Source organism: Pimephales promelas, chromosome 5, assembly GCF_988280905.1.
Source record: "Pimephales promelas chromosome 5, fPimPro1.hap1.1, whole genome shotgun sequence".
NCBI classification, from domain to species: domain Eukaryota; kingdom Metazoa; phylum Chordata; class Actinopteri; order Cypriniformes; family Leuciscidae; genus Pimephales; species Pimephales promelas.
This window is the reverse complement of record NC_142773.1, coordinates 1,360,945-1,377,182: the sequence shown is the minus strand read 5'-3', so window position 1 is coordinate 1,377,182 and position 16,238 is coordinate 1,360,945. Positions and strand designations below refer to the sequence as shown.

General features: G+C 43.3%; 1 protein-coding gene across 1 annotated transcript in view; it reads left to right on the top strand.

Moving 5' to 3' along the window:
- The window catches only part of LOC148978802 (NACHT, LRR and PYD domains-containing protein 12-like), a 49,662-nt gene that overhangs the window by 6,386 nt on the left and 27,038 nt on the right, over window positions 1-16,238 (top strand). The window contains exon 3 of the mRNA XM_089130762.1: window positions 15,821-15,994. Coding sequence (XP_088986888.1) covers window positions 15,821-15,994 — 174 coding nt within the window. The remainder of the gene's footprint in view (window positions 1-15,820; window positions 15,995-16,238) is intronic.

Genomic DNA, 16,238 nt, shown 5'->3' with positions numbered 1-16,238 from the left:
TAATGATGGAAGAAACTAAACATGATATGGAAGAAGAGGATTTTGAAATTCTGCTGCTCGGATCCGATATTCGTGACTATCTTTACGAGCCGCAAAGAGCTATAGTGAAGAGCATAGTGAAGAGCAGCTGAGGCTGATGGAGGAACCGGAGGCGGCTGCCTGTCGCGGTCGAAAAGCCCAGACTGGCTCGAGCTGTGGCGGACTGCTGTGCCTGTGCTCTCGCTGTGAACTATGAACAGATAATTTCAACAATGGCAATTTCTCCTGAACGAAAGCTCTGAATCAGACGAGCACACAGACGTTTGTGTTGTGATGTGAACCATCCTAGTTTTAACATCCAGGTATCATGCAGTAATTCACCATATAGAAATAAATACAAACGAGGAGTAATTCACAATGTTAACAGGGTTTGTTGTTGTGGGAAGAAGGAGGCGGGAACTGGCGAACATTTAAACATTTTAATAGTAAAATTAACAAATACAAAATGATAGTATAAGCTAGCAGCCCCTCATTGATGACTGCTGTAACGTTACTCACAACAGAAACAAAACATCATAAAATCAGGCCTGTTTCTCTCTCGATCTGCCATCGTCGCTCCTCATTTTATGCTTTCACTCCTCCGTGAGAGACGCAAGACTGACGCACGCCTCACAGGTGTCTTTCATTTTCACTCACACCACTGGCCTCGCGCCGTCCTCTTACATCCCTCGCCCTCAATCGTCCTGCTCGCCACAGCCAACTAACTAGAGATTTTGTGTGAAATGAATTTCAAACTCTGGTGACAGCTAACGTTGGCCTTGTAAACGGAAGTGTGATTTCTCTGTGTGCGCAGTTCCGGATTAGTGGGTGTGGCTTGCAGAGCTGTGCAATGTGGTGCATTTTGGGAGTAATTATAATGTTCTGCTTTATATTATTCAATAAAGACACTCATGAACATTTCTGCTGCTAGCTCCATGTGTTAGCAGGCTCTCTTTTATTTTGGTCTCACGTCACTTGTCTTGTTCACTGCATGTAACATTACTCAACAGGAAAGGCTATACTGCCACCTTGTGGTTACTCAATAGAATGCCTATCTTTACATCCCCTTTCCAAAGTTATAAGACAGACATTGAACATTTTAACTTAACTTTAAACTTTTGCTTGCAATAAAGCCTTACAAAAATGCAAAGAGTCAACATATTGCAAAGTACTCGTACCTCAAAGAAATAACAATAACTATAACAAGGCACTCTACTTTAAACAACACTGTAAAGCCTCATATTTTCTCAATAAGTCTCTCAGGTGGTTTTCTAGGTCTAGTAGACCTTCTGAGTGGTTCAGTCCTTTGAGAGTCTGTGGTAAGAGGCTCAGCTTGGTGTGCATTTGGTGTATCACTTTGTTTTTCAGACTCAGCTTCACCGTGTTTGTCAATGTCCACATGAGTCTTTAACAGACTCCTCCTGTTTCTCCTCACTTTATGTCCATCCTCTGTTTCCACAATGTACGATCTAGGTCCAACTTCACTGAGCACTATCACTTTTCTGTCCCAGCAATTAGGTCCCTCGATTCTCACAGTGTCCTTTTCACAAAGAGGTTCCAGACTTTTTGTAGCTCTGTCATAGGCCATTTTTTGTCTGATTTTGAGTTTCTTTTTGTTGTTCATCCATTTGTTATTGTCTCGTCCTGGTTGCAATTGCGGTAGTGTGGTGCGGAGCTTGCGTTTCATAAGAAGCTCAGCGGGGGACGCTCCACACTCCAGAGGTGCAGCTCTGTAGCTTAGTAAAGCGAGGTGAGGAACAGTCTTACCATCCTTGGCTTTCTTCAGTAGCCTCTTAACATTTTGTACTCCCTTCTCAGCCTGACCATTGGCTTGTGGGTACAACGGGCTTGAGGTAACATGTTTGAATCCGTAAGTGCTTTTCAAACTCTTTAAACTCTCCACAATCATACTGCGGACCGTTGTCACTCACAACACATTGTGGGATTCCGTGTCTGGCAAAGAACCCTTTCATGTGCGATATGACAGACTGTGCGTTGGTGCTGGAGAGTTGTGCAATCTCAGGGTAGTTCGAGTAATAGTCTATAACAAGAAGATAGTCCTTGCCATGCAGATGAAATAAATCTGTGCCTACCTTCTGCCAAGGAGCATTGGGTAGTTCAGCCACCAGCATTGGCTCCTTGACTTGTTTGTAGTGGTGTCTGAGGCAGATGTCACATTTTGCAATTGTTTCCTCTATGTCTTTGTTAATACCTGGCCAGTAGATTGCTTCACGTGCTCTTCTCTTGCATTTTTCTACTCCCAGGTGTCCTTCATGAAGACGCTGAAGCATGTCCTTGCGCATGGTCTGAGGAATAACAATCCTGTTTTTTCTCAGCAGGAGTCCTTTTTACATACACAGCTCTGCCCGCACCGGGAAAAACTGTGGGCACACTCCTTTTGACCAGCTGTTGTTTACACAATGAGCCACTTTGAGCAGCATAGAGTCTACTGCTGTCTCTTTAACAATCTGCTGCAGCATGTTGTCTGTTGCAGGCAGTGAGGCAGTGACCAGGTTGATGTGCGTTTCAATTTCCTCTGCTGCAGTGTTCTCAGCTGTGTCACTGTTGAGGTCTGGTGCTCTAGAAAGTGTGTCCGCAAGCACTATGTATTTACCTGGCGTGTATATTAGGTCAAAATCATAGCGCTGCAATGTCATCATCATCCGTTGGATTCTGGGTGACATGTCATTGAGATTCTTTTTACGGATTGATATGAGCGGTTTATGATCAGTTTCTGCTGTGAATGTGGGCAGTCCATACACAAAAGTGTGAAATTTTCCACACCCAAACACTAGGCCCAGCGTCTCCTTCTCGATCTGAGCATAGCGTTTTTCAGTCTCAGTTAATGATCTTGAGGTATATGCTACAGGTTGCCATTTTTAAGACCTTGGTTAATTTTCGGAACAGAAATTAAGATATTTTTGATGAAATCCAGATGGCTCAGGGTGGGCTCCATTGACAGTTATTTAATGAACACTTTGAAGTCCCAGAAAGTTAGTAAAGACATTAAAATAGACTTAAAAATAGACTTAAAATAGTCCATGTGACTACAGTGGATCAACCTTAATTTTATCAAGTAATGAGAATACTTCTTGTGCGGCAAAATACCCCAAAATAACGTCTTTATTCAACAATTTCTTCTCTTCTGTATCAGTTTCCGATGCGTGTATAACTTATTAAGAACAACTTATTAGTAGCCTTCTAAGAAGAAAGACCCAAGGTCTAGCTAGGACCAAGGAACAGGACCAGAGCACAGAATGTTTTAAATTATCTTTATTGCAAAATGACTATCGTTTCGACACCCGTGCGTCTTCTTCAGAGTCAGAGTCAAAAAATCAATGGCAACGGTCTACAGAAATTAAAGAATCAAAATTCAAGGTCCTAGGCCACTGACCTAGGTGGGTGTGGTACATCAATGATCAAATCAAATACAAGTACTCAGGTCTAGACCAAAAAATTAATAATAATAATTATATATATATATATATATATATATATATATAGGTAAGTTTAATGTTTATGCGGGATTTTAAACAGTGTCATTAAAATGATTGTACCAAAGTTCTACCACTCGACCACGACTTTTCTCACTAACAAAAGCCCAGAAGTTCGGTCGTTCAGCAGTCAGTGTGCTCATGCGAGAGAAGCGCTCTTCAGTCTTTGCATTCCCCAATAGCGTCATTGAAAGCAGCACTTTATTTTCGCTGACTGCGAGATAGGCCTATTTTAACTTTTGATTAATAAAATGTTCTCCTATAGCCTAAAAGTTTAAATTCTAGTTAAAGCTATATTCTATTTAAAATGTAGGCTACTTTTACATAATTACGTTTTGCTTTTGCTAAATGTCCCTTTGCGCCACGTGGTGGTCATTTTGCCACCGACTTTGAAATACGGCTGGTTTATTTTTGCCGCGGTAAATGACATTCTGGTTGTACACCTACTGTATATATATATATATATATATATATATATATAAACATACACACACACACACACACACACACACACACACACACACATATATATATATATATTTATATATTATTTATTTCTCTTTTTTGTAATGATACATCTTCTGATGCTAAGCTAGGGCACATCATCAGTGATGTTCCTGATCTCATTGGGTGTTTCGGGTCTTTCGAAAACATCAGACACCCTCCTTCAGGCGACCCAGCTGAGGTTGATCAGGCCTCAGCTTGTGCCCTAGCAGCATTTAACCACGGATCCACTCTTTTGATCCAGAGCCACCTCGAAGCCTTCTCTGCAGCCTCTGTGGTATTGCTAATTGCCCTTCTCCTTCTCTCACCTGTGATGCCGAGTGCAGTGTAGGCCCCCGTAGAGGGACTTCGCTGCAAAGCCTCTGCACCCCACCTCCACAGGTAAGCACCTTGTCTTCCAGCCTTGGTTGTGGCAGTCGCTGACAAGGCCATCATATTTCTCCTTCTTCCCCTCAAAGGCTTCCTCCATTCGGTCTTCCCATGGCACAGTGAGCTCCAACATGACCAGGTTCTTTGTTGCCTCTGATATCACGACAATTTCAGGTCTCAGGGTGGTCTCGGCGACATGCTGGGGGAACTTAAGTTGTTTGCCCAAGTCCACTATCATTTGCCAATCCTGTGCCATGTTCAGAAGCCCTGCTGTTGTCCTGATAGATTTTCCTGGCTTCTCTCCGGCTCTGATGAAGCTGATGGTTTGTTTGCAGGGCTTTGACCTCCGGCAGCTGCTGATAGTAGCCTGGATGCTCTCTGCAATTGTTTTGAGCACCTGGTCATGCCGCCAGCGATATCGGCCTTCCCCCAGAGCTCTTGGGCAGCAGCTCATGATGTGCTCAAGGGTTCCCTTTCTCTGGCACAGAGCACATCCTGGTGTATTGACCAGCCCCCTGGTGTGCAGGTTGGATGGGCTGGGGAGGACGTCATAGACTGCCTGGACCAGAAACTTGATGCGATGTGGCTCTGCCCGCCAAACGTCAGTCCACGTGATCTTCCTCTCCACAGCATGTTCCCATCTAATCCAGGCACCCTGACGTGCCATTCCCACTGCTTTGCTGGACCTCTCCTCTTCCACCGCCGCCCTCACCTCACTTTGTACTAGCTGCATCCTCTCCTTCCCCCGAACCTTGTCGAACCAGGGCCCTTGAAAGGTTCCTATCCCGGCCCATCCTCTGGCCACTACTCCCACTAGGACAACATGTTGCAGCCATGACTCTGCCTGGTCTACTCCCACCTCTGCCCTCCATTTCCTGCCCGTTTTGACCTCTACACCTGCCCCAGAGACCTTGGGGTCCCTAGACACACGGAGCTGCAGCACCTCCCTTGCACGCAAGACCTTAAACTCGATGGATTTTAGCGGGAGCTGCAGCTTGCAGGTGTTTCCATAAAGAGCGATACTGCTTAAAGGGTCACTTCAGCCATTTGCATTAAGCTTTGTATCTTTAGAAATCCAGTCATATTTTTGAATGGTCATGGTTTATTCCCTTATTTTCCCCTGAGATGGGAGAAATAAGGATTTAAGTGTTTTATTTCCTGCTTATCGTGACGTAAAAATCGTCATTTTGCGTCACGATAAGCAGGAAGTCACATTTCATTGAAATGTCAACAGACTACAATGATTAGCTCATTATTATTCAAGGGTGTGGGACCCACTCACCCTACAGGCCTATTACAGATCAGTGGGTGGGACTTCACTTGCAGAAACTGAAATCAATATCCGCCATCTTGTTTGGAAGCTAAGCTAACAAACCCTGTGGAGATATGAAGTTATGATAATGATGGAAGAAACTAAACATGATATGGAAGAAGAGGATTTTGAAAGTCTGCTGCTCGAATCCGATGTTCGTGGCTATCTTTACGAGTCGCAGTATAGTTTAGAGCAGCTGAGGCTGATGGAGGAGCAGGAGACGCCTGGCTGTCGGTCGTGACGCCCGGACTGGGTCAAGCTCGGCAGCCTGCTGTTCCCTGTGCTCTCGCTGCGTGTCACGGCCTACGGACACAGAGTCCGTCTGCTGCAGAGAATTTCAACGATGGCAATTTCTCCTGGAGGAAATCTCTGAATCAAACGAGCACACGGACGTTTGTGTTGTGATAGTTTCGCCTTTAGAACATCCAGGTATCATGCAGTAATTCACCATACAGAAATAAATACAAAGGCGGAGTAATTCACTAACGTTAATGTGTTTACAAATGTAACGTGAACGGGGTTTGATGTTGTGGGAAGAAAGAGGTATGAACCGGCGAACATTTAAACATTTTAATAGTAAAAAGAACAAATACAAAACGAAAGTAAGCCAGCGTTACACACAACAGAAACAAAACATAAAATCAGGCCTGTTTCTCTCTCGATCTGCTGTCGTCGCTCCCCATTTTATGCATTCGCTCCTTCTATTCGTGAGAGACGCACCGGTGCGCGCTTACAGGTGTCTTTCATCACTCACTACACCGGCCTCGTGAGAGACGCACCGGCGCGCGCTTACAGGTGTCTTTCATCACTCACTACACCGGCCTCGCGCAGCGCACCGTCCTCTTACATCCCTCGATCGTCCTGCTTGCCACAGCCAACTAACTAGACATTTTGTTTGAAATGAATTTCAAACTCTTACTCTGGTAACAGCTAATGTTAGCGTTGTAGACGGAAGAGTGTGTTTTGCGTATCTGTTTGCGCTGTTCCGGTGGGTGGGTTAGTGGGTGTGGCTTGCGGAGCTGTGCAATGTTGGGGAATTCTGGGAACTGTAGTTTTTTAACACAAAGGCACCCCTTGGTTATTTTCTGTCTTTTCTCGGTCAAGAGGGCACCAAATTAAAAAATGATTTTACATTTCGACTACATATATGATCCACTTTCAATAAAGATTAATGTTGCAATGGGTGAAATGCTCCTTTAAGCTCCTCGGGAATCCCAGCCATCTTCTTAGGTAGCGGCTGACTCTCCTTTCTAATTCTGAGATGGTGGAGATTGGAAACTCGTACAGAAGCAGAGGCCACAGTATTCTTGGCAGAATCCCATGTTGGTACCCCCATGCCTTAGATTTTCCAGGGAGCCCGGTTTTATCGACATTCTTCAGCCACCTCTCCAGCTCCTCGAAGGTGTTTTTGATGGATGTTGTATCCCTGAGGCTGCTGTCGAAGATCTTTCGCAGGCTTTTTACTGGTTTTTCAGACAGGGTAGGGATTTGAGTTGCTGAGATGATAAAATGATACTTCTCCACCATCCTGCCCTTCTTTAGCACTAAAGATCTGGAATTGGTTGGCTTGAATGATATCCTGGCCCATTCAATCACCCTCTCCAGACTCTTCAGGATCCATCTGGCTCCAGAAACTGACTCCGTTGTCACTGTGAGGTCATCCATGAAGGCACGGATTGGTGGTTGCCGCATTCCAGTCTTGGATTTTCATTGCCAGAGCGAACAGAATCACTGAAATGCTGCAGCCTGTGATGATTCCCACCTCCAGCATGTGCCACTCTGATGTTGTTGACCCAGATGAGACTCTCAGCTTGAAATCTCTATAGTAATCCTGGATAAGGGCTCTCACTATGGCAGGAACATGGTGCCTCTCCAGAGCCTCCTGTACCAGTTTGTGGGGCATAGAGCCATAGGCGTTTGCCAGGTCTAACCACGTCACCACCAGATCACCGCTATTCTCCTTTGCTTCTCCGAGGAGCTGTGTAACCACGCCTGTGTGCTCTAGGCAGCCTGGAACACCTGGTATGCCGCCTTTCTGCACAGAGGTGTCAATGTATCCATTTTTGAGGAAGAATTCTGCCAACCTCTTCACGACTATGCTGAAGAAGATCTTTCCTTCAACACAAAGCGAGATGATTCTGAACTGGCTGATGGTCTTGGAGTCTTCTTCTTTTGGGATCCACACTCCATCTGCACACCGCCACTGTTTTGGAGTTTTCCCTTTCCTCCAGATGAATTTTAGGATCCTCCACAGCCGATGAAGAAACTTGGGGCAGTACTTGTACACCTTATACGATGTTCTGCTTGGTCCTGGTGCAGACCTAGACCTTACTACTTCCTGTACTTTCAGGAGTGGCTCCCTCAGGTCGAATGCCTCTACAAGCTCTGGTGGTGTTATCAAGGCATCACACTGCTCCAACTCTTGTTCTCTGGAGGGGTCACTAAATGTATCTGCAAGGTGTTGGTCAATTTCACCCTTAGATGAGATAAGGCGTCCACCTTTCTTTTGCCTGAGGAGCTGTTTGGTGAACTCGAATGGGTTTCTAATGAAGGCTGCTCTCCTCCAAGCCCTCTCCCTTTGCCGCCTCCTGTGCCGTTCGGCTCTGTGCAGGGTAACAAGCTTCTTCCTTAAGATGCTGCGCAGCTCTGTCAGTGGCCCACGCTCTTCCTCCCCAGCTTCCTTGTACTGCTTTTTTAGGGGTTTCAGCTCTATTCTGATGTCATGAATTTTGGCTGCCCTCTGGTTTTTGGTGTACGGCTTTGTTACTCCTGTCACCTCCTCCACACCAAACCTCTCAACCGCCATGCTCACTATGATGGTGGTTATAGTTTGCAGCCTCCTCTCTGCATCACCTTTGGCCGTTACTTCCAGCACCTTGTCCACATCCTCATCAAACTTCTGCCACTCGGCTGTTTTACATGCTTGAGGCCACCTGATCCTCCTCTTTTTGGGCTGCATGACTGGGGGGACAGTTTGTACCACATGGAGGCTCTGGGCTTTATGGGGTCCTTCCAGGCCCTGCTCCTCCTCTGACTCACCAGGCACTATGCCTGTGCATTGTGGTACTTGCCATGGCTCCAAACATTTCATCTGTGACTGATGGATCTTCAAGCCTCTTGCAATTTTACAAATCTTTCCACATTGACAAACCGTGCTTGTAGTCGTTTTTCCTTTGCTGTTGCCCCCCCCCTCTCAGGCTCCCCTAGGGGGTATTGTTCATTTAATTTTTCCGTAGCTAGCTTTGGGTTCCTCTTCAGAGGCTGCGGCAAGGGGTGCTAGCCCATACCACCCCGGTTGCCGTCTTCCCGAGCTGCCATCTGCCTCTCCAGATGACACCAACCTATTCTTGGTTGTAAACCAGCCTGTTCCTGGTAGTCACTGATTTCTTCAGATTGACAGTTGTAATGATAATATATATATATATATATATATATATATATATATATATATATATATATATACAGTATATATATAATTTATTTTAAATATTTGTATATATACATATACACATACATGTACATATACATATATATATATATACATACACATACATACAAACAAATATACACATACACATTAAAAAAATAAAATAAAAAAAGGTGTACATGCAAACCCCGCTAATAACATGTACAAAATTGCCTCAGAATATGAACAAGCATGAAAGCCCCAGTTCCTCATTAAGGCCATTCGGTTCTACTGTGTTAAGAGTGAGAATCCAGAAAGCCTCTTGTTGTATTAGGGACTTCACTAAATCCCCTCCTCGTTTGGAGGGTAGATTATTTTCAATACCCCAAAATTTTAGGTACGCATTGGAACCATGATTAGCTTGTACATAATGCCTCGCAATTGCATAGTCCATATTACGGTTCCGAATTGCTGCTTTGTGTTCTGCAATGTGTAGTTTGAGGGTGCGTTTAGTCTGACCTACATATACCAATCCACATGGACATTTCAACATGAAAATCACATGGGTGGATTCTCACTCTTAACACAGTAGAACCTAATGGCCTTAATGAGGAACTGGGCCTTTCATGCTTTCTATAGTTCATATTCTGAGGCAATTTTGTACTTGTTTTTAGCGGATCTGTACGTACACTTTTTTAAAAGTTTTATTGTATATTTTTTTAATGTATATGTGTGTATCTATGTGTATATGTGTGTATGTGTGGTATATGTGTGTGTGTGTGTGTGTGTGTGTGTAAGTTACGCTCAGCGCAGCTTCTAGGTCTGCAATGTCAATTTTTTTTAAATAGGTGAATTGTTTGTCGCTGTTATTGCAGTTGTCATAAAGAATAGAGCTTCTTGTAGTACTGCTGTAGCAAATGCAACATTTAATAATATACATAAAATGTATTCAAGGGGGCCGGCCGGAAAGGCCAATTTAGCTCAAAGGGGATGATTCATTGATTTACAATGAATCTTGACGAATCACTATGGAACCGAGCAACGGACTCGTTTAGAGTTCATTTGAACGGGCCGTAATTATAACCCTTGCAAGGATATAAATACCCAATCTATAGTGAAACACTATGTCTTAGCAAAGTAACTTTAGATCGAACAGTACAAGACATTAAATATGCAAGCATGACACAAGGCAAATTATCTTTTCATGTATATGGAAGACTTTATTAGCTACTCTAAACACAAAACTACGGTCTAAACATAATCACACACACATACACACATTCATACAAGGCGCAGAGGCAAAGAGAGAGTTGAAAAGAGGGAGAGAGAAAGTTTCAACTTCCTAAATGCACGTAACACGAGACCTGAAAGGACCACCAAGCATTAATTTAAACCTTCGTTTCTTAGAGAGGTTATTCAATTAACATTAAAGCACCAGTTCAGTTAGAGCCTGGAGTACTTGCGCTTTGTAGTGGCTGAGGGAATTCCCTTTGTCTGCGTTGCGTGGAAGGGGGGTTTCCCGGGTCCTCGTGGCTGGTTGTCTTTGAAGTGCCTGGATGGAAGATCCTGAGCTTGCCGGTCACGTGGGCGTTAGCAGGCAATGAGAGTCCTTACGGTTTGAAGCGCGTTGTGGAGAGCCGTTTAAAACGAAGCTTTGCAGCAAGCTTAACTTTGAAACGAGACCCTTACGAAAAAGAAAATAAAGGAAAAGAATGAAAGTAAGACGAGTCGGGTGGCTTGAATGAGCTGAATTGTAACCCCGATCTGGATGGGTTATTTTGTCTGCTGGTCGAATTTGGTCTAGTCGCTGTAGAAGCATGCGAACATGCTCTTTGTTTCAGAGATAAGCACGAACAGAACACTCTTTTGCTGGTTTTAGAGAGACTGAGGCACGAACTTAACGGTTACAGAACTGAACGAACTGGAAACACGAACAGAACTGAACACGAACAAAAATCTAACATGAGGTCTTGTTCCTTTGTTCGGATCTTTAACTTAAAACTCAGTCCAACCTCCCAGAAACTTCTGGCCAATGGGACAATGGCATCACTTAGGAGGTGGATCTATCTTCTGCTTATCATAATTTATGCATGGTCTGTGAGCTGGTCTCCAGCACTTAGCAGAGAGACAAGAGACCATAGTTTAAACCTTATGATTATTATAATCATAAAACAAAACCTTTTACACAGATTTCAATCAAGCCATCTTTTGAATTAAGAGAATGCGATTCGTTTGAGAGTAAACGAGGCATTCACACTTCTAATGGTTGTATAACAATTACAAGAGTTAATAGTTAACAACAATTACATGATTAATATGTGATCTAAGCATTAACAAACACAACACATGAATTGCAGAAAGCAATAAGAACTGTGAGGTTTGATTTGTTCCAAGAATTGTTCTGAGGTGAGTTTATATGATTTTATGTGTGAGATCTCAGAGAGATCTCAACAGTGAGGTCGTGGCATGTTCAACTCATGGGGGAAGAGGTCTGCGTAACATCTGTGTTGGGGGATCAAAGGACCTTTGTTGTCAAGCCTCTCGTTTCACCATTTCTTGAGCTGATTTGTCTTGGTAAAACATTAACATATTGACACGTTCTTCCTGTTTAGTGCCCATCTCTTGGGCCTGTGGGGCAATAAAAGTCCTTCTCTGAGGGGGGTTTACTTAACCAGAGCAGACAGCTTGGAGCCGTTTTGGGACTTTGGAATGTGGTGTCCAGAACCTTTGGAGTGTTGAATCCAAGTGAATTAATCCCATGAGAGATTAATTTGATTAATCTGTGTTTGATTCGCCTCAATTCCTTACACTGCAGTGCTTTATCAATATGTTTATGGGTCTGTCATCTGACCAATCATCACCGATTAGCGCCACGCAAAGGAGTGGTTTGGAAAAATTAGTCCTTGTACGAATCATTTGGGAGTCGGTGAGCAAATCAGTTAAAAATATATGCATATTATAAGACAAAGTGTTTTTTAATCCCTGCATGCATGTTAAACTGTCTTCGGGAACTACTAAAACAAAAATAGGAACATTTCAAATGCTATGATAGGGGCTCTTTAATTCAGATAAAAACGTGTCGATGGAAACATGGCTATTGTCATGTTCAAGAAACCAATTTGAGATGATTTGATCTTTGTGACATGCTGCATTATCCTGCTGGAAGTAGCCATCAGAGGATGGGTACATGGTGGTCATAAAGGGATGGACATGGTCAGAAACCATGCTCAGGTAGGCCGTGGCATTTAAACGATGCCCAATTGGCACTAAGGGGCCTGAAGTGTGCCAAGAAAACATCCCCCACGCCATTACACCACCACCACCACCAGCCTACACAGTGGGAACAAGGCATGATGGATCCATGTTTTCATTCTGTTTATGCCAAATTCAGACTCTACCATCTGAATGTCTCAACAGAAATTGAAACTCATCAGACCAGGCAACATTTTTCCAGTCTTCAACTGTCCAATTTTGGTGAGCTCTTGCAAGTTGTAGCCTCTTTTTCCTATTTGTAGTGGAGATGAGTGGTACCCGGTGGGGTCTTCTGCTGTTGTAGCCCATCCGCCTCAAGGTTGTGCGTCTTGTGGCTTCACAAATGCTTTGCTGCACACCTCGTTTGTAACGAGTGGTTATTTCAGTGGTTATTAAGTTGCTTTTCTATCAGCTTGAATCAGTCGGCCCATTCTCCTCTGACCTCTAGCATCAACAAGGCATTTTCACCCAGAGGACTGTCGCATACTGGATGTTTTTCCCTTTTCACAACATTCTTTGTAAACCCTAGAAATGGTTGTGTGTGAAAATCCCAGTAACTGAGCAGATTGTGAAATACTCAGACCGGCCCGTCTGGCACCAACAACCATGCCATGACATTCAGTTTGGAGTTCAGGAGATTGTCTTGACCAGGACCACACCCCTACATGCATTGAAGCAACTGTCATGTGATTGGTTGATTAGATTATTGCAATAATGAGAAATTGAACAGGTGTTCCTAATAATCCTTTACACACCCCGTACTTTAACGAACTCCTCCTTGGGATTTAGTCGGATCGACTTCAAATTTCTGCTGTGCCTTCTAAAGGCATTGACGATGTAAAGTTGTGCTATCTGCGCGTTTTCGTCGATGGGCGTGTCCGTGGCGTCGATGATTCGTCATGAAACAGGAAGTTGTAGTAACTTGGCTGTAAATGCCCAGATCTGCACGAAATTTTACACATTTGACAAGAGTCCCGCCCTGAACAAATCTACATGGCGACATTCACCCACAGTCATAGCGCCACCTGCTGGTAACAGGAAGTGACATTTAACAAAGCAGCCCCCGCCGCATGTTTGACCGACATGTACGAAATTTCTGTGGTACATCAACCATGTCCAGACGCACAGAAAAGTCTCTTGGAGCGATGCCTTAAACTCAACAGGAAGTCGGCCATTTCTAATTTTACCGCCATTTTTCGACGATTTACTCGTTACGTACTTTAATGAACTCCTCCTAGGGATTTTGACTTCACATTTCTGCTGTGCCTTCTAAAGACATTGACGATGAAAAGTTGTGCTCTCTGCGCGTTTTCGTCAATGGGTGTGTCCGTGGTGTCTGATTCGCCATGAAACAGGAAGTTGTTGTAACTTCAGTGTACATCCTCAGACCTGCATGAAATTTTATACGTTATACAACAGTCCCGCCCTGAACACATGTACATGCCGAAATTAGCCCACATTCATAGCGCCACCTGCTGGCAACAGGGAGTGACCTTTAACAAAGCAGCCCATTTGACCTACATGTACGGAATTTCTGTGGCACATGGATCATGTCCAGACATACAAAAAAGCCTCTTGGAGCAATCATAGACAGTAAAAGTAAATGGACAGAGCAATCTCATTGGAACTCCATTGAGACGATTGAAGCCCGGTTTTGGCGATTTTTTTTATTTTTTTTATTTTTATTTTTTTATTTTTTATTTATTTATTTTTTTAGCACTTCCGTCCCTGACGCGCAGACTCAAACAGAGCTTGACTACGTAGTGGGACGTGAGTGACCTGTCTGTCTTCTGGTGCTGTGGCATGAGAAATCTGAATCATTCCCTTCCGAAACATGCAGAGGCGGAGAGTGTGAGTAGGAGCTGTCCATGAGCTTGGAGAAGGAGACAATTTTACAATTATTTTGTAATTTTGCCTTTACGTTTCCCCGATTGCGCGAGCTTCTCCTCATGTCCATACGGTAATCTCTCTACTGTGCGACAGAGAGTCGTGTGGGTATGACTCAATCGTTAGCCTACTTTCACTAAAACTGCTTGTACGGGGCAATAACATAAGCTACAAGGTAATGGAGCTATTTATACATTGTCGTGTTTCTTTAGAAATAAATAAAGGACAAATGGAGTCTTCAAACGCCTCAGATGTAAAGTTATTCGCTGTCAAAGTGACGCCAAAATGAATGGGAGTCAATGGGAATGCTAACGCAAGTGAAGTTCTGATACAAGATGGCAGCTCCCGCGAGGCTTCAACTTCCGGTCGATGGATTACCCCCTTGGGAGCAATGCCCTAAACCCAACAGGAAGTTGGCCATTTTGAATTTTACGTCAATTTTTGGGTGATTTACACACTCCCTACTGTAACGAACTCCTCCTAGAGATATAGTCGGATCAATGCCTTTTAAAGGCATTGACGATGAAAAGTTGTGCTATCTGTGAGTTTACGTCTATTCGCGTGTCCGTGGCGTCAAAGATCAAAACTTTGGCATGACACAGGAAGTGGTTGTAACTTCAGTGTACATGATCACACCTTCACCAAACTTTACATGCTTCCTAACTATCCCGCCCTGAACACATCCACACAGGAACATTCACCCACTGTCATAGCACCACCTTCTGGCAACAGGAAGTGACCTTTAAAGATAACAGAGAAAAAGAAATGAGCTGAGTGTGTATATTGATTTATACCTGTCCGTTAACTTGAGAAAGAAGGGTAAGATCTGATATTTGTCACTTAGATATTTTTTTTATTGCATACAGTATAATCGCAAAATATCTACTTATTGTTGATTCTGCTTTCACCTTGCCAACTTTGTCTCAACAAACCCTTCCTGTAGTTGTTTACCCCCTGCTTTCATAGACTAGGCTTTTGTCTCAGACTAAAATGCATGTTTGAGCTGTTTTAACTGAAAGCAACTTGCACTGAAATATCCTAAAATATTTTTTTTCCTAATGCACGTTTATAAAAGCTGATTAAAGTTTCTAATTTAACTGAAGCCTACTCCTGGCTTAATCTAAGCCCTGTCTGTGAAACCAGGCCTATGACTTCTACACCACCACTGTGAAGATATTTTAGACCCATTTTGTTAGATTCCTCCTAACAAAACTGCTTCAGCTAGAGTAAAAAATCTAGGCTTTCCAGTATGAACTGGACATTTCGGGTATTGCTATAATATTCCAATGGGTTTTATATGTGAACTTTTAGGACATTTCAAAACGTGCTGCTTGTACATTGTGGATCGTTCAGATCAAAAACGTATGTGTTGTATAATTGAAACCTGGAAAGTGATGTTATCTTCATTGGGGCCTTTTATTTGACTGCATTTCCAGTTGTCTCTTTTTGTTTTGCAACTGACTATATTTTTTGTTGTACAAGGAACAAAATACAATTCAGTTTAATTAATTTAATTTGTTCAGGTACTTTCTAAAATAAAAGATTAATGATCTGAATATTACATTGTCTTTTTTCTAGACTTTCAGACTGCAGTATCACTGAAGAAGGTTATAAAGCTCTGGCTTCAGCTCTGAGATCAAACCCTTCACACCTGATAGAGCTGGATCTCAGAGGAAATGATCCTGGAGAATCAGGAGTGAAGCAGCTCAATGATTTACTGCAGGATCCAAATTGTCAACTGAAGACACTGAGGTGAGACATGAGGAAATAATAGAAAATAACTTATATGCAGCTGATGTTACCGGTATGTGTGGTGGTTGGAAGCACAAGGAAGCCGGAGAATAGGAATTAACAGAATTTAATATAACACTCAGCAGAACACTCATTAACACAGGATAACTTTTACACACTATACACAAATGAGAACCGACCAGGAATGAGGGAGAACACAGGGTAAAAATACACAGAGAACAGAATAGGGCACAGCTGGGGCAAA